This window comes from Bubalus bubalis, chromosome 1 (genome assembly GCF_019923935.1).
Source record: "Bubalus bubalis isolate 160015118507 breed Murrah chromosome 1, NDDB_SH_1, whole genome shotgun sequence".
Classification (NCBI taxonomy): Eukaryota; Metazoa; Chordata; class Mammalia; order Artiodactyla; family Bovidae; genus Bubalus; species Bubalus bubalis.
The window spans coordinates 10,992,652-11,016,478 of NC_059157.1; the positions used below are offsets into that span (position 1 = coordinate 10,992,652).

Consider the following 23,827-nt stretch of genomic DNA (forward strand, 5'->3'; position numbering starts at 1 on the left):
GTCTTCTTTATGGTCTAGCTCTCACATCCATACATGACTACTGGAAAGACCATACCTTTGAGTATATGGACCTTTGTTGGCAAAGTGATCTTTGCTTTTTAGCACACTGTTTAGTCTCACTAAATATCAATAAATCATCAATCTATGCATGAATTCCCTCATTTCCCTTGCTAACATGTTTCCAAAAAGGTGGACGCTATCCCAAAAACCATGCGGAAATACTGCCCAGGTATATTGGGTAGCCTCCAGGGCGTCAATGTCTTATTCAAAGACAAAAAGGTATGAGGAGTATGGATGTAGGGGAATAGAGAAAAATGCAGCTTTGAGGTCCAAAACAGAAATACTGAGTGTCCCCTGGCAGGCAGTTGGACAAGAGGGTGTGTGGGTTTGACACCACTGGGTGAATAGGAATGACAACCACATTTAGTGTTTGCAAGTCTTGCACAAACTGATATTCCTCATTAGGTTTATGAATGGGGAGGTCTGGGGTGTTGCAAGAGGATTGGCAGGGCTTAATGAGTCCATGTTTGAAAAATGTGATGAGCAGTGATTGTGTCCTCATCAGAGTCTCAGATTTAAAGATATGTCCTTCCAGGGGTATTTTTCCCCAGGCCTTAATCATTCTTATTGTGGGAGGGGGTGTAAGGGCAGGGGGAGCCAGGGGAGATCAGGGAAATGACACATTTTGCCATCCTGGAACCAAGGTATCACAAAATCCAAGATTTAATTGCTTTTAAATTTGAGGGGATGCCTGGGGAGTATCTTGATGAGCAGAAGGTGGTTCCCCAGGGGCTGCTAACAGATGCAGTCTCTGTTTGAATTCTCTACCTCCCTGGACTTCACCTTGTCCTAAGCACATCAGTTCAATTCAGTTCAGTCGCTCCATCGTGTTCGACTCTTAGTGACCCCATGAACTGCAGCATGCCAGGCCTCCCTGTCCATCACCAACTCCCGGAGTCCAGCCAAACCCATGTCCATTGTGTTGGTGATGCCATCCAACCATCTCATCCTCTGTTGTCCCCTTCTCCTCCTGTCCTCAATCTTTCCCAGCATCAGGATCTTTTCAAATGAGTCAGCTCTTCACATCAGTGGCCAAAGTATTGGAGTTTCAGCTTCAACATCAGTGCCTCCAATGAACATCCAAGACTGATCTCCTTTAGGATGGACTGGTTGGATCTCCTTGCAGTTCAAGGGTCTCTCAAGAGTCTTCTCCAACACCACAGTTCAAAAGCATCAATTCTTCTGCACTCAGCTTTCTTTATAGTCCAACTCTCAGATCCATACATGACTACTGGAAAAACCATAGCCTTGACTGCTGCTTCATTCGTGTCCGATTCTGTGTGACCCCATAGATGGCAGCTCACCAGGATCCCCTGTCCCTGGGATTCTCCAGGCAAGAACACTAGAGTGGGTTGCCATTTCCTTCTCCAGTGCATGAAAGTAAAAAGTGAAAGTGAAGTCGCTCAGTCGTGTCCGACTCTTCGAGATGCCATGGACTGCAGCCTACCAGGCCCCTCTAACCATGGAATTTTCCAAGCAAGAGTACTGGCGTGGGGTGCCATCGCCTTCTCTGATAGCTTTGACTAGACAGACCTTTCTTGGCAAAGTAACGTCTCTGCTTTTTAATATGCTGTCTAACTTTCCTTCCAAGGAGAAAGCGTCTTTTAATTTCATGGCTGCAATCACCATCAGCAGTGATTTTGGAGCCCAGAAAAATAAAGTCTGACACTGTTTCCACTGTTTCCCCATCTATTTGCCATGAAGTGATGGGACCAGACACCATGATCTTAGTTTTCTGAATGTTGAGCTTTAAACCAACTTTTTCATTCTCCTCTTTCACTTTCCTCAAGAGGCTCTTCAGTTCTTCTTCACTTTCTGCTGTTAGAGTGGTGTCATCTGCATATCTGAGGTTATTGATATTTCTCCCGCAATCTTGATTCCAGCTTGTGCTTCTTCCAGCCCAGGATTTCTCATTATGTACTCTGCATAGAAATTGATGCATAGAAGTTAAATAAGCAGGGTGACAATATACAGCCTTGACACACTCCTTGTCCTATTTGGAACCAATCTGTTGTTCCATGTCCAGTTCTAACTGTTGCTTCCTGACCTGCATACAGGTTTCCCAAGAGGCAGGTCAGGTGGTCTGGTATTCCCATCTCTTTCAGAATTTCCCACAGTTTGTTGTGATCCACACAGTCAAAGGCTTTGGCATAGTCAATAAAGCAGAAATACATGTTTTTTTCTGGAACTCTCTTGCTTTTTCGATGATCCAGCAGATGTTGGCAATTTGATCTCTGGGTTTTCTGCCTTTTCTAAAACCAGCTCGAACATCTGGAAGTTCACAGTTCACATATTGCTGAAGCCTGGCTTGGAGAATTTTGAGCATTACTTTACTAGCGGGTGAGATGAGTGGAGTTGTGCAATTGTTTGAGCATTCTTTGGCATTGCCTTTCTTTGGGATTGGAATGAAAACTGACCTTTTCCAGTCCTGTGGCCACTGCTGAGTTTTCCAAATTTGCTGACATATTAAGTGCAGCACTCTCACAGCATCGTCCTCATACTAGCTCCTAATTGATTTAGCAAATCTCTCCAGAGAAGAGGGTCAGAGCATTCTGCCATATACAAAAAGGAGTGAGTAATAATAATAGACCCGATTCTGCAGGCAAGGGGAGATGTATATTGCCTTACCATTGGCCATCTATCAGCTACCATCACAGTGCAATTAGGGTTGGAGATGGGGCCAGCCAGCCAAGCCAGAACAGAGCAGGAGGCTCCAGTGTTAACAAAAATTAATTTCTGCTTCCCACCACATCGCAAGTGACCCACAGCTCCTCTGGAGTCATGAGGATGGACCAAGTGGGATGTGGACCTGGAGAGGCACTTTGGCCCCATCAGACGGTGTGCAGGAATCTCTCATAGGAGAGATTTGCTAGAAGGACATCCCTCCTTACAGTGCCCTCCCTTTCAACAAAAGACATGCTGCTTTGGGCCCAGACAGCTTACATTGAGTCAGCTTTCTTGGTCCTCCAGGGTCCCCTTGAGGTCATGGGAGAATCAATACAGTCAAAAGCTTTTTTTAAAATTGTCTCATATCTTTTCTGGCCTCTTCTGTGAAGTATTGCTTATTATGGACCTTGAAGTCCTCCTCTACCAAGGTTGACAACAGGGTTCGTGGCCCAGCCTCAAGCTTTTCTAATGTTTTCCAGATGTCAGGAGTGGCCTGGGAGATAAAATGCATGGCCAATAGCAACCTCCCTTCTGCCGACTCAGGGTCTGGGTGAATGTCCTTCCTGAAGTCCCTGTCACCTGGCTCAGGAAGACGGCCAGGTTTTCATCTTTTTCCTGTGTAATCTCTCAGACCTTATAATTTAAAGCCTTCGCTATACACCTTTTCATGGTTTCCGACACACAAGTAGCATAATGTCTCCTCCCAGCCTGCCTACATTGTCTTCATAGTCCCAGCATGAGTCATATTCGGGGTTCATCCCCACCTGCCTGATAAGTTTGGTGGCACTGACTGGTGGCAAGCAGGCTATCTGAGGGTCTCCTGGCATTTCTCAGTCTCTGCTCCTTTTCATCACGGGTACAACAGGGGGCCAGAGTAACCATGATGTCCTGCCAGGTGAAAGAGAATGTCAACCCCAGCCTGGTCAGTTCATCCTTAAACTTGTCAGGGTTCTTTGAGAAGGGGACACGCCCTTGAGTCGTCACTCAACTCCCAGCAGCTGGGAGTCTTCTACTTCCCAGAAGAATTAAAAGGCCTTGTGGGGTGGAGGTGGGGGCTGTCTTTGAGCTCAATTAGAGCCTCCCTGGGGAAAGCTCTGGAGGCTCCAATTTGGGAGGGTTCTGATTTGACAAGGTAAGATGGAAGGCTGGGGGGGGGGTGGGGCTGAAGGCAGTGATGAAAGGAAAAAAATGGGGGCCTGAAAAGGGGGTTTGAGGGGCCAATGGCTCGTTGCCGGTTGAAAGACTGGGGTCCCTGAGAAGGTCTGGCTCCGAGTCTCTTGGGGGCAGCACAGGAACAGAAGGTCCTCACTCAACGACAGGAACCCTTCAGTCAGGGCTCTCGATAAAGTCTCATAAAGAGGGCACATACTCGACCTCCCTCCATTTTTGAGACTTCTTACTAAATTGGTCCAACTGCAAACTGGTGTCCAAGTTTAAAGGATCCCCCATGCTAGGGCCACGTCTCCTGGTCACCTGAGGCACGTTGGTGTCAGGCTGCATTGCAAAAGAAAATCAGGGTTTTTTTTTTTTTTTTTTTTTTAACTGTCTCCACAATCTTCTATTGTTGAGAATGCAGCCCTGAGGAGAATTTGTGGGGATTCCCTGGGCATTTTCTATGTTTCCATATAAGCCTGGAGGCTAACAATGAGAGACCCTGGGAACTCGAGGCCTGGTATAACCACCAAGGGGATCACAGAATTCCCTCCTCAGAGTCAGACACACAGACAAGGGGTTTCCACGATGAAGGGGATGGGAGTGTAGGCATGAGGTCCAAGGGAGAGGAAAAGAGGGATAAAATAATGACTAAAAAGGGAAAAGAGACAGAGAGATTGCCTTTTCCACTCACCCCCTACAGATGTCTATTCAGGCACCCACCCCGGGGCTTCCAGAAAGGGCCAGCGAAGGAGGAGCACCCCACCCACTGCCTGCCAGGTCATCGAGCCCAGAATCCAGCCAGTTGTACCGTTGTGAAAGTGAAAGTGTTAGTCGCTCAGTAGTGTCCCATTCTTTGAGACCCAGTGGACTGCAGCCCACCAGGCTCCTCTATCCACGGAATTCTCCAGGCAAGAATACTGGAGTGGGTTTGCCATTTCCTTCTCCAGGGGATCTTCCCCACCCAGGGATCAAACTCTGGTCTCCCGCATTGCAGGCAGATTCTTTACCAACTGAGCCTCCAGGGAAGCTTGTACGTTGTGTGTGGGACTCACGCCTATGCATACAACACAGAAATCTGCCGCTTCAGCCCTTTCCCTCGGGGCTTCTCTCTCCAGCAGGAAAATAAAGATGAGGATATTGGGACGATCGGACTTCTGGCCACGACATGATACGAGGTGATTCCCCTATCACCCTCATGAATCTCTGGTCAGGAAGAGCCCCCAAGGCTGTGTGCTGTGAGGCAAACCTCTCCCACCTCTGCTGGTCACGGTCTAAATGAGCCACTGGTGGCCAGAGGGAGCTGGTCCCACAAGCTGAGAGGAGTGATGCGGTAGCCGACCACGGTCCGACCTCTCGGAAGGACAGGACAAAAGGAGAGGATGGAGAGGGGACAGTAGCAGCTGTCAGAAGGAAGGGGCAAAGGGGAGAAGGAAGTGTTGTCTGAATGAGGGTCCTGAGGCCCCCAGGGGCCAGGAAGGCAGACTTACCAAACATGGGGACAGTTAGGATTTTGGTCCTCTTGTGTCTTGCTCATAATTTGCTCCAACTGGGCATGCACTCAGTTATTTTTAGTCCATGCTCCATTACTCTGGGAGAAAATTTAACTGCCACTGTTTACACTGATGATACTTTTAAAGTAGCTCATGATTTTGGAATGTTGTGGAAGCAACCTGGTTTCCTTACTTCTAACAGAAATACAATTTTAAACAGCCCTAAATTCACCAATTATTAGATGCAATACTTTAAGCCTGCCACTTCAGCTATTATGATGACTCTGGCGAATCCTAAACTTGACTCTCTGGGACTGAAGGGAATAACTTTGCTGGCATTTCTGCAAGGAATTAAAGGGCAACAGCTGCCAAACTTCTGTCATGGTCCAAAGGGATAGTTCTCCAAAAGAAAACAGAAAAACTGACTAGAGAAGCTCAACAAGTGGCCTCAAAAGAAAAAATAAAAAAGGAAAATGTAGGTTAAAAGTTAAACAATTGTTCTTGTGATAAAAAGAGAAATCTCTGGTTTAGACCCATTTATTCCTTCTCAGATCCAGATTTCCAGTTTCACTACCTGCTCTGCAATAATGGATTGAACACTATTTTCTCCGTCAGTGAAGGCAATGGTAAGACTAGCCAGCAGAGGGCACCAGAGGCACATTGAAGGAAGAACAGACTCCGCCCACGTGCAGTGTTTGGCTTTTTTCCCTGCTGCACAGGGCGTGAGCAGCGGCGGCCTAAGAAGACATCCAATGATGCTTTATCCCAGGTGCTCACGCTATCAGAGTATGTCTCCCTTAGGTGATCTCGCTGGCCTCCCTGGGTCCAGTAACCACATTCTTGGATCCTACTGATACCGCATCATGGACTTCAGGTCTTGCTCCTGCCGGCACCACCTCCACAGACTTTGTACAACCCCTGCAACGGTTGTGGTTTACCCACACCGACCCTGATTCAGGCACCGTACACTCCAGCTCGCACATGAAGTGGCATTGGTTCTCTCAGCAGCACCAGCTGGAGTTATGTTTTCTGCTTTTCTCCATGTCTGTGGACCACCTCTGGCCCAAGCCATCAAGTAGGTAGAAATTACACCTTCTCCAATGAGGTCTGAACCTCAGCCTTGGGAGAGTGGCCACTATTCCAAGCGTATCCTTCCTTGGGTAGTTTCCCTCAGACCTAAGATACCTGTTGAGTTCTCATGATATCTTTATAATGGCTCTCCAATGGAGTATATTATTAAACTACCTATTTAAATTACTGTGTAATCCCTGATCTCCTGATTGGACCCGGACAAATATAAGGCCACACGCACAAGCTAGAGGAGGAACACCACTGCTCCTGTGCTGAATGACACAGGAGTCCAACTCTACGACTTGGCAGACCGTAATGAGCAGTTCAAATGGATGGCCACCTGGTGTCCCATGGTAAAATATTCCATCTCTACTAGACCCCAGTAACACACCATTTCTCAAAAAATGCATAAAAATTAGGTTCATGACTTTGAAAAGAACCTTTGCAAGTAAGTGGCCCTGATGCTTTTGCTTCCTTTAAAGTATTACTCGCTCAGTCATGTCTGACTTTTTGCAATCCCATGGATTGTAGCCCGCCAGGTTCCTCTGTCCACGGGATTCTCCAGGCAAGAATACTGGAGTGGGTTGCCGTGCCCTCCTCCAGAGGATCTTTCCAACCAGGGATTGAACCCCAGTCTCCTATATTGCAGGCAGATTCTTTACTGTCTAGGCCACCAGGGAAGCCCTTAGCTTCATGGTAAACCTCCTCTTGGTAAACAGGAATCTGAACACACTAAAGCAGGTACACAGCTTTGAAAGAGGAGAAGTGGTAACAAGAGAAAGACTGGATTCAACAACTCCTGAGTAAATGCCACTAGGACAAGTCATAGGCTAGCTGAAATCCATGAAGGAGGAAGGAGGAAAGTGGGGGAGAGCTTCAGGTCAACTGAAAGAGCAGAAAGGAAAAGGGATACTCTCTCTGCTGGGGTCTTGAGACACAACTGGCAGGCTCTCAGGGCTTTGTGGGGTGAGGGTCTTTGACTGCTTTTAGCTGACTCAGAGTCTTTTTCAAGTTAGATACAGCGGAAGTTGAAACTGAAAATACAGAGAAAACACCAGACATAATTAGGGTGATTCAGGTGCAGATGATTTATTATTTCACAATTTAAACCCTCAGCACTGACAACAGAGGGGACATAGAAACATGCTTGTTGTTTTTTTTTGTTTGTTTTTGTTTTCCTTCTTGGTTTAGGCCAGTTTCTGGTGATTTATTTGGTACTATCCTCTCTATAGGGCAAGACTGTCAGTGACTGTTGCTATAAGGGAAAACAAGATAAAGCACAAAATGAAATAACAGTGTTACTATTTTTTTGAGCCCACATATTTCTAATACAAGCAATTTATTTAAAAGGCATGGAAACTGAAGAGAGAGGATCAAGTAAATAATAATCAATTCCAGAAAAAAAAATCATCTGTTAACTCAGCTGCAAATAGTCTTAGTCTTATGTCTTCCTAAAATATCCTAAGTGCTTATTTATCAATTTTTGGTAACTATTTAGGTCAATAAAGCAAAGTGCCTCTAAAATTCCATTCTAAGTATATAAACTGATTTTAGTTTAGAACAAAAAAGAAAGAGATACAATATTTCTAAGTACAATCACATTCTATAAAGGATAAAAACACAAACACACATGAACACACCTGTCTATACATCTATATATTGAAATAATTTAACAATGATCATCCTGGGTGCTAATATTAATTGTTAGTTTTTATTGTTTTGAATAGTTTTAAAGGAATATTTAGATTCTCATGAAAGGACACACTAAAAAATACCCCACCAATAGTCTTCAACAATGACAAGGACATCAAAAACAAAAAACTTAAAAACTAATCAGAGCCAAGAGGAGCCAAAGGAAACATTAAACAAAAAATAATGATGTCTCATGAATGGACTCTGGGCCAGAAGAAGGACATCTATTAAAAGCTAAGAAAATATGAATACAGTATGGACCTTAGTTAATAATAATATATTAAATTGCCTTATCAATTGTAACTTATCAACTAATATTAGATGGTAATAATAGAGAAGACTGAGTGTAAAATATATGGAAAGTTGTACTCTTTTCTCAATTTTTCTGTAAACTGAAAATGTTTCAATGCAATAAAGCTTCTTTGGAATAAAAAAATGCATGAATGTTTATTACTTGTTACTACTATAATAAGCAGAATGATTTGCATACACAATCATGTACAATTTATTGAATAAATCAAGAGAGGGGAGTAATGGCAAGATACAGGCATTGCAAGCTCTCTGGACAGAAAAGGATCTTACTCTCATTAAAATCTAAGGTAATCCTTCAGAATTATGATTAATGGAAATGCTTAAGCATAAAATAAAGTCAAAATGTTTGTTGTAAAACTCAGCACAAAACTAAAAATGATAAAATATTTTTGGAGCCAAGAAAATAATGTTTAAAAAACAAGAATTAATTAACAGTAGGCTAGATCTAACATTCAAACGTAACAGAAAAATCAGTGGAGAGAGTTAAGAGAAGGTAAAAATACACTCAGCATTTCTTAAAATAAATAGAGCCTCAAAAGTGCCTCTAATCCGTTACTATTAATATTATATTACATATTTGTCTTTCTATGCATTCTCATTAAAGAAAGAGCTCATTACGGAGAACAAGATGGCAGAGAAGTAAGTGGACCGTGGAGTACATCTCTCTCCACAGATACATGAGGAATACACCTTCAGACACAGAAGTGCATGCAGGACACCAGCTGAGAGTGGACAGGAGTCCCAGACCAGAGGAAAAGAATAGACGCACGCAAAACTCAGTAGGACAAGGAACTGGGGGGAAAACAGGAGTGTGAGTAGGACTGGACCTGCCCTCTGCAGGCGGGGGAACTGAAGCAGGCGTCCACTCCCCACATCATCGGGGCATCTGTCTGAGTCAGAGGGAAAACACTTAAGGCTGAGAGTAAAACAGCCAATCTGTGGCAGCCTAAATGGAATGAGTCTCAGACAGTCCTTGCCACAGCCATACATACCCTGGACAGGGACGCAGGTCCCCTGGAAGGGGCAGCAGCTGCAAGCTGAAGTTTAGGGATTGCGGAGAAATCCCAGGGCAAGGGCTGCTGTTGACTGCAGAGAGACGGATTGAGAGGATGTGAGGGAGGAGATTGTGGTGGGAAAAGCCTGTGGAGGAAAGCCAGGCAGCCATGGAAGCAAGGCAATATGGCTGAGTCACGTGTAGGGGGTGGAGCCATCACCACGGCCTCTCTCTCTGCACACGCCTGCATCAGCAGCTGGACAATAGAGAGGCTGGCCTTCAAACACCTGACACACTGAACTACAGAGTAGGACCCCACACAGGGTGCCCCTTTAAGTGACTGATGTGCAAGACCACACAGTAGGACCCCAGCCAGGGGGGCCCCTCTGTGTGCCTGACACACCGAACAATAGAGAAGGACCCCGAGTAAGGGAGCCCTCTAAGTGCCTGAATGGGAGGAGATATGAAGAAAAGCTGGCCAAAGAGGCCTTCTGATCCCCAGCTACAAGAGGCTCGGAAAAGACTCTGATAGAGCCATAACTCCTGTGGTGGAGGCAGTCCATGTCCCTGCACACTTGGCACCACCAGGGTCCCTGCAAGCCAAGCAGCTGTGCCAACTTCATGCTCAACCCTCACTGGGGCAGAGCTGACACAGGCAAAAATGTCCTGCCTTTATACACACAGGGTCATTTAGGTCTGTCCAACTCTTGCAACCCTGTGGACTGTGGCCTGTCAGGCTTCCAGGCAAGGATACTGGAGCATATTGGCCAATACTGGTTGCCATACCCTTCTAGAGCACTATATTTCATGCTGCCCTGGCTGCCAACTCCCCTGAGTCCCCGGTGCTGCCAGAGCCCCTGCAACCCAAGCAGCTGTACCACGTCCACACCTGGCCCTCACTGGGCCAGACCCAAGTCCTCCAGGGCAGCCTCAGGAGCAAACCCCAGTGGACGACCCACATGCAGAGATGGAAAGAAAACCACAGTTGAAACCCAGGGGCAGTGTGGCTAAGGAAGAAGACCCAAACCCCTCCCACCAGCTGTACAAGCTGCACATTAAATCCGCATGATCAACTAGGCAGACTCTGTGTCTATGGAACATATATAAAAGGACATTGAGAGCTCCCACAAAAGAAAACACACTAGTTCTGACAGCTGTGGACATTGGAGGCAAGAACACACAGGACTGGAGCAGATTAGAATCTGAGCTGCCCCCACAGCAAGTCCAGAGACCAGCACAGTGTTGGAGGGCATCCTAGGGAGGTGAGGTGGACTGTGACTCCCAGCGAGGGAAAGGACGCTGACAGCAGTGACTCAAGAAGAACATTTATTATTCTTGTGTTTTGACTTGTTCTGTAGACTCTTTTGGATTTTTTTTTTTACTTTTTTGTTTTTTCTATTTTTTCCTGTCCCACCACCTCCCCCCATTGTAGTTGTCGATTTTATTGGCAATATGAAATCTAATTAAGCTTTTGACTTTTATTTTTCTCTTTCTCAGTCACATTTTTTGTTCCTATAAACTTCTGCCTCTACACTGGACTTTTGGAAATCTATGGAGATTTCCTTTTTTTTTTTCTTTTTTTTTCCTCTATTTTAATTTTAATTTTTAACTTTTTAAAAACCTATTATTATTTTTTCCATATTTATTCCTTTGTTTGCTTTTCCTACTGTTCTTTTTTCCTTGCAGTTAATCTTTAATGTATATAAATCTTTTTTCTGTAGCTCTATTTAACTTTGCATATCTATTCTTTATTTATTTATTTATTTCCGTTACTCTCAAAATATTTGTTACTTTTGTTTTCATTGCTTTATTCCCCACTTGACACCTTGCTTTAGTTTTGTTTTCCAGTTTATGCTTTAGTTAGTTTCTTTTTTGGAGAAGGCAATAGCACCCCACTCCAGCACTCTTGCCTGGAAAATCCCATGGATGGAGGAGCCTGGTAGGCTGCAGTCCATGGGGTCGCTAAGAGTCGGACATGACTGGGCGACTTCACTTTCACTTTTCACTTTGATGCATTGGAGGAGGAAATGGCAACCCACTCCAGTGTTCTTGCCTGGAGAATCCCAGGGACGGTGGGGCCTGGTGGGCTGCCGTCTATGGGGTCGCACAGAGTTGGACACGACTGAAGCGACTTAGCAGCAGCAGTAGTTTCATTTTTAACTGGTAGATACAATTTTTTATTTCCTTTGTTCAATGGGTCAATCTATTGTCTTATTTTTGTTGGACTGTTTTGATTTTGCTTATGAGTCTATATGTGTATGTGTATATGCAGTCACACTTTTTATTGTTATTATAAACCGCTGCCTCTATGTTGGGTTTTGCAGTTCTGTGGAGTTTTCCTTTTTCTTTTTTTTTTTTTTTTCTGCTTCTTCCTTTTTTTTTCTTTTCTTTTTCTTTTAATTTTATTAAACCTACTATATTTTTCTCCATTTATTCTTTTCTTTGCTTTTCCTACTGTTCTCTTCCCCTTGCAGTTAATCTTTAATGAATATAAACTTTCCTTATCTACCTTTAACTTTGCATATCTATTCTTTCTTCCTCTCAACATGTTTATTAGTTTTGTTTTCATTGCTTTATTCCCCACTTGGCACCTTGCTTTAGTTTGTTTCACAGTTTGTGCTTTAGTTAGTTTTGTTCTTAACTGGTAGATATAATTTTTGGTTTCTTTTGTTCGGCAGGTCAATCTACTATATTTTATTTTTGTTGGATTGTTTTGATTTTACTAATGAGTGTATATGTATAGGTATATATATCATTATTTTAATTATTATTTGCCTGATTTTGTAACTGACATTTGTCTGAGGTTCATCTTTGGCTTCTCATTTTGGGTATTTGTTTTAGTCTCACTTAATGCCATAACAAACCACTTGTGGAATCTTCGTTCCTGACCAGAGATCAAGCCCTGAGCCACTGGGGTGGGAACACTGACTCCAAGACCCTAGACTACCAGAGAACTAACCATCAGTTCAGTTGCTCAGTCATGTCCGACTCTTTGCGACCCCATGAATTGCAGCACGCCAGGCCTCCCTGTCCATCACCAATTCCCAGAGTTCACTCAAACTCATGTCCATAGAGTCGGTGATGCCATCCAGCCATCTCATCTTCCGTCATCCCCTTCTCCTCCTGCCCCCAATCCCTCCCAGCATCAGAGTCTTTTCCAATGAGTCAACTCTTCACATGAGGTGGCCAAAGTATTGGAATTTCAGCTTAGCATCGTTCCTTCTAAAGAACACCCAGGACCGATCTCCTTTAGAATGGATTGGTTGGATCAGCTTGCAGTCCAAGGGACTCTCAAGAGTCTTTTCCAACACCACAGTTCAAGGGCATCAATTCTTCGGCACTCAGCTTTCTTCACAGTCCAACTGTCACATCCATTCATGACTACTGGAAAAACCATAGCCTTGACTAGACGGACCTTTGTTGGCAAAGTAATGTCTCTGCTTTTGAACATGCTATCTAGGTTGGTCATAACATTCCTTCCAAGGAGTAAGCGTCTTTTAATTTCATGGCTGCAATCACCATCTGCAGTGATTTTGGAGCCCCCCAAAATAAAATCTGACACTGTTTCCACTGTTTCCCCATCTATTTCCCATGAAGTGATGAGACCAGATGCCATGATCTTAGTTTTCTGAATGTTGAGCTTCAAGCCACCTTTTTCACTCTCCACTTTCAATTTCATCAAGGGGCATACAAAGTTAATCAAATAGTGAGAACTCACACAAAGGAAACCACTTGAGTAGAAGACCTGGCATCACCCAACCACCAGTAGCACCCTGCACAGGTGGTGCTAAACAAACAAAACAAAAATACAAATCCAGTCATCAGCAGATAGGATTACCACCTCACTCAGCCTTGACCATCAGAGGGGGACAAAAAAAAAAAAAAAAAAATAGCAGAACTCTCACCCTAATCAGGGCTTACACAAACTACTGGACCATACTTAGGAGGGCAGAAACCAAATGTAAGAAAGAATTCAAACTTGAAGGCTAGAAAAGGAGATCTCAAACACAGTACCTTTTTTAAAAAGTAATGAAAAGGCCAGGAAATACTACACAATTGTAGGAACAAACTAGAAACACAGAAGTCCAAATAAATTAAGAGGAAATAGGCAAGCTATCTGAAAAAGAATTCAGAATAATGATAGTAAAGATGATCAAAAACCTTGAAAACAGAATGGAGAAAATGCAAGAATCAATTAACAACAGCCTAGAAGAATTAAAGAATAAACATGCAGAGACAAACAATACACTGACTGAAATTAAAAATACTCTAGAAGAAATCAGTAGCAGAATATCTATGGCAGAACCAATCAGTGAGCTAGAAGATAAAATGATGGAAACAACTTCTGAAGAGCAAAATAAAGTAAAAGAGTGAAAAGAACTGAGGATAGTCCCAAAGAGCTCTAGGACAATACCAAACACACCAAGGTTCGAATTATATGGGTCCCAGAAAAAGAAGAGAACAAGAAAGGTTATGAGAAAATTTTTGAAGAGATTATAGTTGAAATTTTCCCCAACATGGAAAAGGAAATAGTCAATCAAGTCAAAGAGGCACAAAGAGTCCCATACAGGATAAACTCAAAGAGAAACATGCCAAGAAACCTACTCATCAAACTTACAAAGACTAAGAGAATATTAAAAGCAGCAAGGAAAAATCAACAAGTAACATACAAGGGAACCCCCATACGCTTAACAGCTGATCTTTCAGCAGAAACTCTGCAGGCCAGAAGGGAATGGCAGGATATATTTAAAGTACTGAATGGGAAAAATCTACAACCAAGATTACTGTACCTGCAAGGATCTCATTCAAAATTGATGGAGAAATAAAAAGTTTTTCAGACAAGCAAAAGTTAAGAGAATTCAGTGCAACTAAACCAGCTTTAAAAACAAATGTTAAATGGACTTATATAGTCAAGAAATACAACAGAAGAAAAAAGACCTACAAAATCAACCCCAAACCATTAAGAAATGGCAACAGGAACATATATATCAATAATTACTTTAAAGTAACTGGATTAAATGCTCCAACCAAAAGACACAGACTGGCTGAATGGATACAAAAACAAGACCCATATATGTGCTGTCTACAAGAAACTCACTTCAGACCTAAAGACACATATGGACTGAAAGTGAGAGGATGGAAAAATATATTCCATGCAAATGGGAAGCAAAAGAAAGCAGGAGTAGCAATCCTCACATCAGACATAATAGACCTTAAAATAAAGATTACAGAAGATAAGGAAGGACCTACATAATGACCAAGGGATCAATCCAAGAGGGAGACATAACAATTATAAATATCAATGCACCCAACACAGGAGCACCTCAATACATAAGACAAACACTAACAGATATAAAAGGAGAAATTGACAGTAACACAATAACAGTAGGAAACTTTAACAGCCCACTCACACCAATGGACAGATCATCAAAACAGAAAATTAATAAGGGAACACAAGTCTTAAAGGATACATTAGATGAGATGGATCTCACTGATATCTTCAGGACATTCCATCCAAATGCAGAAGAATAAGCCTTCTTCTCAAGGCCACATAAAACATTCTCCAGGATAGATCACATCTTGGGTCACAAATCAAACCTCAGTGAATTTAAGAAAATTGAAGTTATATCAAGCATCTTCTCTGACCACAACGCTATAAGACTAGATATCAATTTACAAGAAAAAAACTGTAAGAAGCACAAACACATGGAGATTAAACAGCACGTTTCTAAATAACCAACAGGTTACTGAAGAAATCAAAAGGGAAATCAAAATATTTCTAGAAACAAATGACAATGAAAACATGACAACTCAAAACCTATGGGATGCAGCAAAAACAGTTCTAAGAGGGAAGTTTATAACAATATAATCCTACTCAAGAAACAAGAAAAACATCGAACAGACAACCTAAGTTTACATCTAAAACAACTGGGAAAAGAAGAACTAAAAGACCCAAAAATTAATTGAAGGAAAGATATCATAAAGATCTGAGCAGAACTAAATGAAAAAGAAATTAAAAAAAAACATACTAAAGATTAATAAAAATAAAAGCTGGTTCTTTGAGAAGATAAACAAAATTGACAAAACTTTAGCCAGACTCATCAAGAAAAAAGAAGAATCAGGATGGGGAACACGTGTACACCCGTGGTGGATGCATGTTGATGTATGGCAAAACCAATACAATATTGTAAAGTCAAAAAAAAAAAAAAAAAGAATCAAATCAACAAAATTAGAAATGAAAAAGGAGACGTTACAACAGACAATGCAGAAATACAAAGGATTATAAGAGACTATTATGAACAACTATATATAAAATGGATAACCTGAAAGATATGGACAGATTCTTAGAAAAGTTCAATCTTCCAAGATTGAACCAGGAAGAAGTAGATACTATGAACAACCCAATTATAAGCACTGAAATTGAAGCTGTGATCAAAAATCTCCCCAAAAACAAAAGCCCAGGACCAGATGGCTTCACAAGAGAATTCTATCATTCAGAGAAGAGCTAGTACCTATCCTTCTAAAACTCTTTCAAATAATTGCAGAGGAAGGAACAATTCCAAACTCATTCTACAAGGCCACCCACCATCACCCTAATACCAAAACCAGAGACAACACAAAAAAAGAAAACTACAGGCCAATATCACTGACGAACATAGATGCAAAAGTCCTCAACAAAATTTTAGCAAACAGAATTCAGCAACACATCAAAAAGCTCCTACACCATGAACAAGTTGGGTTTATTCCAGGAATGCAAGGATTCTTCAGTATACACAATTCAATGTGATACACTAAATTAACAAACTGAAAGATAAAAACCATACGATCATCTCAATAGACGCAGAAAAGGCCTTTGACAAAATTCAGCACCCATTTATGATGAAAACTCTTCAAAGAACAGGCATAGAAGGAACCTATCTCAACACAGTGAAGACCATATAGATAAGCCTACAGCAAACATTATTCTCAATGGTGAAGAACTGAAAGCATTCCCCCTAAGATCAAGAACAACACAAGGGTGTCCACTTTCACCACTATTATTCAACATAGTTCTGGAAGTCCTAACTACAGCAATTAGAGAAGGAAAAAATAAATAAATAAAAGGAATCCAAATCAGGAAAGAAGAAGTAAAGCTCTCACTGTTTGCAGATGACATGATACTGTACATGGAAAACCCTGAAGATAGTATCATAAAATTACTAGAGCTAATCAGTGAATTTAGCAAAGTTGCAGGATACAAAATCAATACACAGAAATCACTTGCAGTTCTATATACTAACAATCTATCAGATTGATAGAAAAATCAATTTTCTGAAAAATCAGAAAGAGAAATTAAGGAATCGATCCCATTCATCACTGCAACAAAAAGAATTAAATATATAGGAATAAACTTACCCACAGAAAATTATAACACACTAATGAAAGAAATCAAAGATTACATAAACGGATGTGTTCCTGGGTAGGAAGAATCAATATTGTGAAAATGACTATACTACCAAATGCAATCGACAGATTCAATGCAATCCCTATCAAATTACCAATGGCATTTTTCACAGAACTAGAACTAAAAAATTCACAATTCACATGGAAACACAAAAGACCCTGAACAGCCAAAGCAGTCTTGAGAAAGAATGGAGCTGGAGGAAACAACCTTCCTGACTTCAGATTATACTACAAAGCTACAGTCATCAAGACAGTATGGAACTGGCACATAAACAGAAATATAGACCAACAGAACAAGATAGAAAGCCCAGAAATATACCCATGCACCTATGGGTACTTTATATTTGACAAAAGAGGCAAGAATATGCAATGGGGCAAAGACAGCCTCTTCGATAAATGATGCTGGGAAAACTGGACAGCTACATGTAAAAGAATAAAACACCCCATACACAAAGATAAACTCAAAATTGATTAAAGACCCAAATGTAAGACCAGAAACTATAAAACTCTTAGAGGAAAACAAAGGCAGATCACTCGATGACATAAATCAAAGCAAGATTCTCTATGACCCCCTACAAAAATCTGTAAAGCAACTGTCCTTGAATTAAAAAATAAATTAATTAACAAAAAAAGAAAGAGCTCATTACTAAAGGACAAGTGGAAAATTAAGAAAATTTAACATGATAGTGAAAGAAAATAAAATTTAAGATATACTAAGACTTAGAAAGCATATCACTCAGTGTCCAAATGATTAAAAATAACTAACTTAAAAATGTTACAGCTTGATACAGATAGATAGTGATCATTACAACCAGGTAATTTGGCAGTCAAAAAACAAGAGTGTACACATTATATTTATGCTTTGATCAACCTCCATTCTAGGAATTTACACTGAGGTTATAATTGGATAATTATTCCAAAATGTATATCTATATAAGGATGTTTATTACAGTGTAAAGATTCATAATAATGGATTTCTAAAATGTTATTTTTCATTTTTAGGCTAAATACTATTTGTCACAAAATGATGATATAGGCCTAGATTTTAAGATATAAAAGTTTCCCATAATTAGTCTCCAAGTAAGAAAAAGGGGTATAAATAAGTGGCTTTATATTATTTCTTTATAAAAATTATTAAGGATATATATATACCTATTATATGGAAGTTAATGGAAGTTTTCTGTGGGTATTGTGATGAGAAATTTATTTTTAATTCATATACCTACCAATGTATTTTGGATATTTTAATAAATATTTGATCATCACTAAAAATCAGAAGGGGAAGCTCAGGTGGTGCTAGTGGTAGAGAACCAGCTCACAAATGTAAGAGACATAGAGTCACCAGTTCAATCCCTGGGTCAGGAAGATCCCCTGGAGGAGGGAATGGCAACCCACTCCAGTATTCTTGCCTGGAGAATCCCATGGACAGAGAAACCTGGTGGGCTACAGGCCATAGGATCAGACATGACTGAAGCGACTAAGCACCCATGCACGTATATTCTGTAGGTTTTGGCTTTTTGAAAATAAAAATCTCTATATTTTACTTCATTGCTTCTGCTGCTGTTAAGTCCCTTCAGTAGTGTCCAACTCTGTGCGACCTCATAGACAGCAGTCCACCAGGCTCCCCCGTCCCTGGGATTCTCCAGGCAAGAACACTTGAGTGGGTTGCCATTTCCTTCTCCAATGCATGGAAGTGAAAAGTCAAAGTGAAGTCGCTCAGTCATGTCTGACTCTTAGCGACCCCTTGGACTGCAGCCTACCAGGCTCCTCCATCCATGGGATTCTCCAGGCAAGAGTACTGGAGTGGGTTGCCATTGCCTTCTCCAATTCATTCCTAGTTAGTTCTAAAGTTTATTTGGTTATCCCTATTTTCCCTTTACATGAATTTCAGAATCTTTTTCTACATTTTCTCTACCCCCGTACATAAAAAGTATTATGAATGAGTTTATGTTAAATATACTGAAGCCTACCCAGGAGGCCCTAGTGGTAAAGAATTCACCTGCCAATACAAGAGACTTGAGATGTGGGTTTGCTCTCTGGATTGGCAAGATCTCTGGAGGACAGCATGGCAATCCACTCTAGTATTCCTGCCTAGAGAATTCCATGGACAGAGGTAGCCCAGAAGGCTACAGCCTATGAAGTCGAAAAGAGTCAGACATGACTGAAGCAACTTAGCACAGTACCTATACATAGATTACTGATGTTTGAAAAGAATAAGCCTTAAAGTTAAAAGTATAAAAGAAGAAGTAAAGACAAGCAGATTCAAGTTAAATGGAAAAGGAAAGAAAAATATTTTAGATAACTAGGCTCAAAATTGATGGAAATCCTTTGTCAAAATTCTAGGAAACACTTTTAATTACTTATAAAATAAATGTAAAATCTAATAAGCATGATAATTTTAAAAATAAAAATTATACATTTAATTGAACCCTGATAGCTTTCAGTTCAGCTCAGTTCAGTCGCTCAGTCATGTCCGACTCTTTGAGACCCCATGAACTACTCCCTGTCCATCACCAACTCCCAGAGTTCACCCAAACTCATGTCTATTGAGTCAGTGATGCCATCCAACCATCTCATCCTCTTCTGTCTCCTTTTCCTCCTGCCCTTGATCTTTCCCAGCATCGGGGTCTTTTCAAATGAGTCAGCTTTTCGCATCAGGTGGCCAAAGTATCAGAGTTTCAGCTTCAACATCAGTCCTTCCAATGACTCAGGATTGATCTCCTTTAGGATGGACTGGTTGGATCTCCCTGCAGTCCAAGGGACTCTCAAGAGTCTTCTCCAACACCACAGTTCAAAAGCATCAGTTCTTCTGCACTCAGCTTTCTTTATAGTCCAATTCTCACATCCACACATGACTACTGGAAAAACTCTTATGGTCTTTTACAGATTGGGACCTGGGGGCACTGGAATCAAAAAGAAAGAGAGAAAAAGAGAGAGAAAGAGCAATATCCCCTGGGTCACATGGAAAGCCAATAAAGCCCATACACAGGACCTGTACCACTCACGAAGGCACAGGGCATCCTCTCAAGGAGGTCTTGAAAGCCAGGGCAAGAAAGTGAGCTCGGTAGGCCTCCACACTCCAAAGAACTTGCTGGAAACAAAAGAAGGACATGGGGGACCCAAGTCTCTAGTGGAACAAGGGCATTTTATTAGCAGAAATGCATGCTTCAGTAAAATGATTACTCAGCCATTAAAAAGAATGAAATTCCACCAGTTGCAATAAAATGGATAGTCTATTAAGTACAAGATTGCTGAAGAGAGTCACTGAAGGGAATCCAAGCAGGTGCTCTTTCCCATGATCTCAGTCCTGAGAACTGCGAAGCTCTACTCCTTCCTGTACTCCAGAAACTGATAAGGAACAGAGAGTCCTTGAGAAACGGCACACAAAGGAAGAAAATGCAACATATTGGATCCCTTAAAGTTGAATGTCCCCTGACAAAAAACCATAGCCTTGATTAGATGGGCTTTTGTTGGCAAAGTAATGTCTCTGCTTTTTAATATGCTGTCTAGGTTGGTAATAATTTTCCTTCCAAGGAGTAAGTGTCTTTTTATTTCATGGCTGCAATCACCATCAGCAGTGATTTTGGAGCCCAAAAAAATAAAGTCTGACACTGTTTCCACTGTTTCCCCATCTATTTGCCATGAAGTGATGGGACCGGATGCCATAATCTTAGTTTTCTGAATGTTGAGCTTTAAGCCAACTTTTTCACTCTCCTCTTTCACTTTCATCAAGAGGCTCTTCAGTTCTTCACTTTCTGCCATAAGGGTGGTGTCATCTGAGGTTATTGATATTTCTCCCAGCAATCTTGATTCCAGCTTGTGCTTCCTCCAGCCCAGCGTTTCTCATGATGTACTCTGCATAGAAGTTAAGTAAGCGGGGTGCCAATATACAACCTTGACATACTCCTTTTCCTATTTGGAACCAGTCTGTTGTTCCATGTCCAGTTCTAACTGTTGCTTCCTGACCTGCACTCTGATAGCTTTAGGAGATGCTAAACTGCTGAACAGGAATAAAAGTATTAAAGTAATAAAATATATGCTACTGCCTGCAGTGTGTTAAGTCCTTGTTGCTTGACATTTTAACCTACCCTTGACATTGCCAGTTCTTTTAATTTTAGCCACTCTTATACGGGTATAGGGAACACTTGTTTTTATTTTAATTTGCCTTTTTCTGATGACTAATGATGTTAAGCAATTTTTCAGGTTTTGAGCTTTTATATCATCTTCTGTGAAGCATCTTTTCAAATGTTTTGCCTATTAGGCTCCTGCCTTTTGTTATTGCTTGACAGGAAGTGTCAAGTGTGTGAGTCCTTTATTGGAAATATGTATTACAAACTTCGTCTCCCATGTTGTGAATTCCCTTTTCCCTTTCACAAGGGTGTGTTTTGTGAAGCAAAGCTTCCTAAATTTTTTTAAAAAAACTTTATTACTGAGGTTAAAAACAAGTAAATGAGATCTATTCTCTTAAATTTTTAAGCATACAGTGTTGTTCTGCTGCATGCACACTCAGTTGTGTCCGATTTCTTGTGACCTCATGAGCTATAACCCATGAGGCTCCTCTCTCCATGGGATTTTCCAGGCAAGACTACTGGAATGGGTTGCCATTTCCTCCTCTAGGGGATCTTCCCAACCTAGGTATCAAACTCACATCTCCTGGCAGGTGAATTCTTCATCACTTGTGCCACCTGGGAACAACACTGTTAACAATATGGATGATGGTATACAGCAGATGTCTAGATTTTGTACAACTAAGACTTCATTCTCATTGATTGGCAACATCCCACTATCCCCTCAACCCAGTTTGAGGCAACTAAAATTCTGCTCTCGGTTAGGAGGGTCACAACTTGAGATATCCTAAGTGGAATCATGCAGTGATGTGTCCTTTTGTGGCTGGCTTATTTTAATCAGCATAATGTCCTCAAGGTTCAACCATGTGGTAATATATGCAGGACTTCCTTCGTTTTTATGGCTGAACATTCCATTATATGTATATACCACATTTTCTTTATCCATTCATCCAGTGATGAACACTGAGTTTGTGTTGTGCTGCAATGAACATGAAAGTGCTAATACTTCTTTGAGACCTTGATTTCAATTCTTCTGGGAAATATATATAGAAGTAGGATTGCTGGGTCATACAGTAGTCCTATTTTTAATTTTTTGAGGGATCTCCAACAGTTTTGAACAATGGCTACAATATTTTGCATTCCCACCAACAATGTAATGGAGAAGGAAGTGGCAAACCACTCCAGTATTCTTGCTTGGGAAATCCCATGGACAGAGGAGCCTGGCAGGCTATAGTCCATGGAGTCACAAGAGTCGGACACGATTTAGCGACTAAACCACCACCACAACAATGTAAAATGATTCCAATTTCTCTGCATTCTTGTCAACGTTTGTTGGCTTATGGGTTTTTAAAATAATAGCCATTCTAATGGGTGATGCCTCATGTGGTTTTGATTCGCATTTCCCTGATGATGAGTGACCTGAACTATCTGTTCCTACTATATCTATTCGTCATAATATGGCATTTTGGGAGAAGCATCTATTCAACTCTTTAGCCCATTTTAAAATCAGGTTGTTTTTTTTGTTTGTTTGTTTGTTTTGATAGTAGGAGTAACTTATGTGTTTGGTTATTAATCCTTTATCTGAAACTTGGTTTACAAATATGTTCCCCCTTTCCATAGATTGCTCATTGATGCTATTAAATGTTTCCCTTGCTATGCAGATGGTTTTAGTTTGATGGAGCCCTATTTGTCTATTTTTTGCTTTTGTTGCCTGTACTTTTGGTATTAATCCAAAAATTCATTGCTAAGACCAATGATATGAAACTTTCTCCCTATGTTTTCTTCTAGGATTTTTATAGTTTGGGGTTACATTTAAGACTTTAATCCATTTTGAGTTTATTTTTGTGTCTTATATAAGTTTCAATTTCATTCTTATTTGTGTGGATATCCAGTTTTGCCAACACCATTTCCAACTGTGTATTCTTGGCACCTCTTTCAAAGATCATTTGATTACGTATGTGGGGATTGAATCCTGCACTATTTCATTTCATTGGTATCTGTCTTTGTAATAGTATCATGCTCTTTTAATTACAGTATTTAATTACTATTTGCAATGTATTTTAAAATCAGGAAGTTTGATACCTCCAGCTTTGTTCTCAAAATGTTTTGGCTACTGAGGGTCCTTTGTGGTTCCACATAAATTAATTTTTTATATTTCTGTGAAAATGCCATTATAATTTTGATAGACATTTCATTAAATTTGTAGATTTTTTAACTTTTTATTTTGTATTGGGTTATAGCTGATTAATTACAGATGAACATCAAAGGGGCTCAACCATACATATACATGTATCTATTCTCCCCCAGACTCTCCTCCCATCCAGGCTGCCACATAACATTGAGCAGAGTTCCCTGTGCTATACAGTAGGTCCTTGTTGGAAGTCTGTGAATCTGTTTCTCTTTTGTGAGTTCATTTGTATCACTTCTTTTTAGATTCCACATATAAGGAAGGTTATATGATATTTCTCCATCTCTGTCTGATTTACTTCACTCAGTATGACATTCTTTAGATCCATCCATGTTGCTGCAAATGGCATTCTTTCATTCTTTTTAAGGGATAATATAGGAACTGCTTCAATGTTTTTCATTTTGAGTATAAATTCAGTTCAGTTCAGTCGCTCAGTCATGTCCAACTCTTTGTGACCCCATGGACTGTAGCACACCAGGCCTCCCTATCCATCACCAACTTCCAGAATTTACTCAAACTCATGTCCCTTTACTTGGTGATGCCATTCAACCATCTCATCCTCTGTTGTCCCCTTCTCCTCTCACCTTCAATCTTTCCCAGCATCAGGGTCTTTTCTAATGAGTCAGTTCTTCACATAAAGTGGCCAAAGTATTGGAGTTTCATTTTCAGCATCAGTCCTTCCAATGAA

The 23,827-nt window shown here is 41.0% G+C and overlaps 1 protein-coding gene across 1 annotated transcript in view; it reads right to left on the minus strand.

The window, feature by feature from the left end:
* Positions 1 to 7,432: 7,432 nt before the first annotated feature.
* Positions 7,433 to 23,827, minus strand: part of LOC102404621 (disintegrin and metalloproteinase domain-containing protein 5) — a 109,204-nt gene continuing 92,809 nt past the window's right edge. Inside the window, exon 12 of the mRNA XM_025278224.3 lies at positions 7,433 to 7,698. Within this exon, the coding sequence (XP_025134009.3) occupies positions 7,686 to 7,698 (13 nt within the window). The 3' untranslated portion in view covers positions 7,433 to 7,685. The remainder of the gene's footprint in view (positions 7,699 to 23,827) is intronic.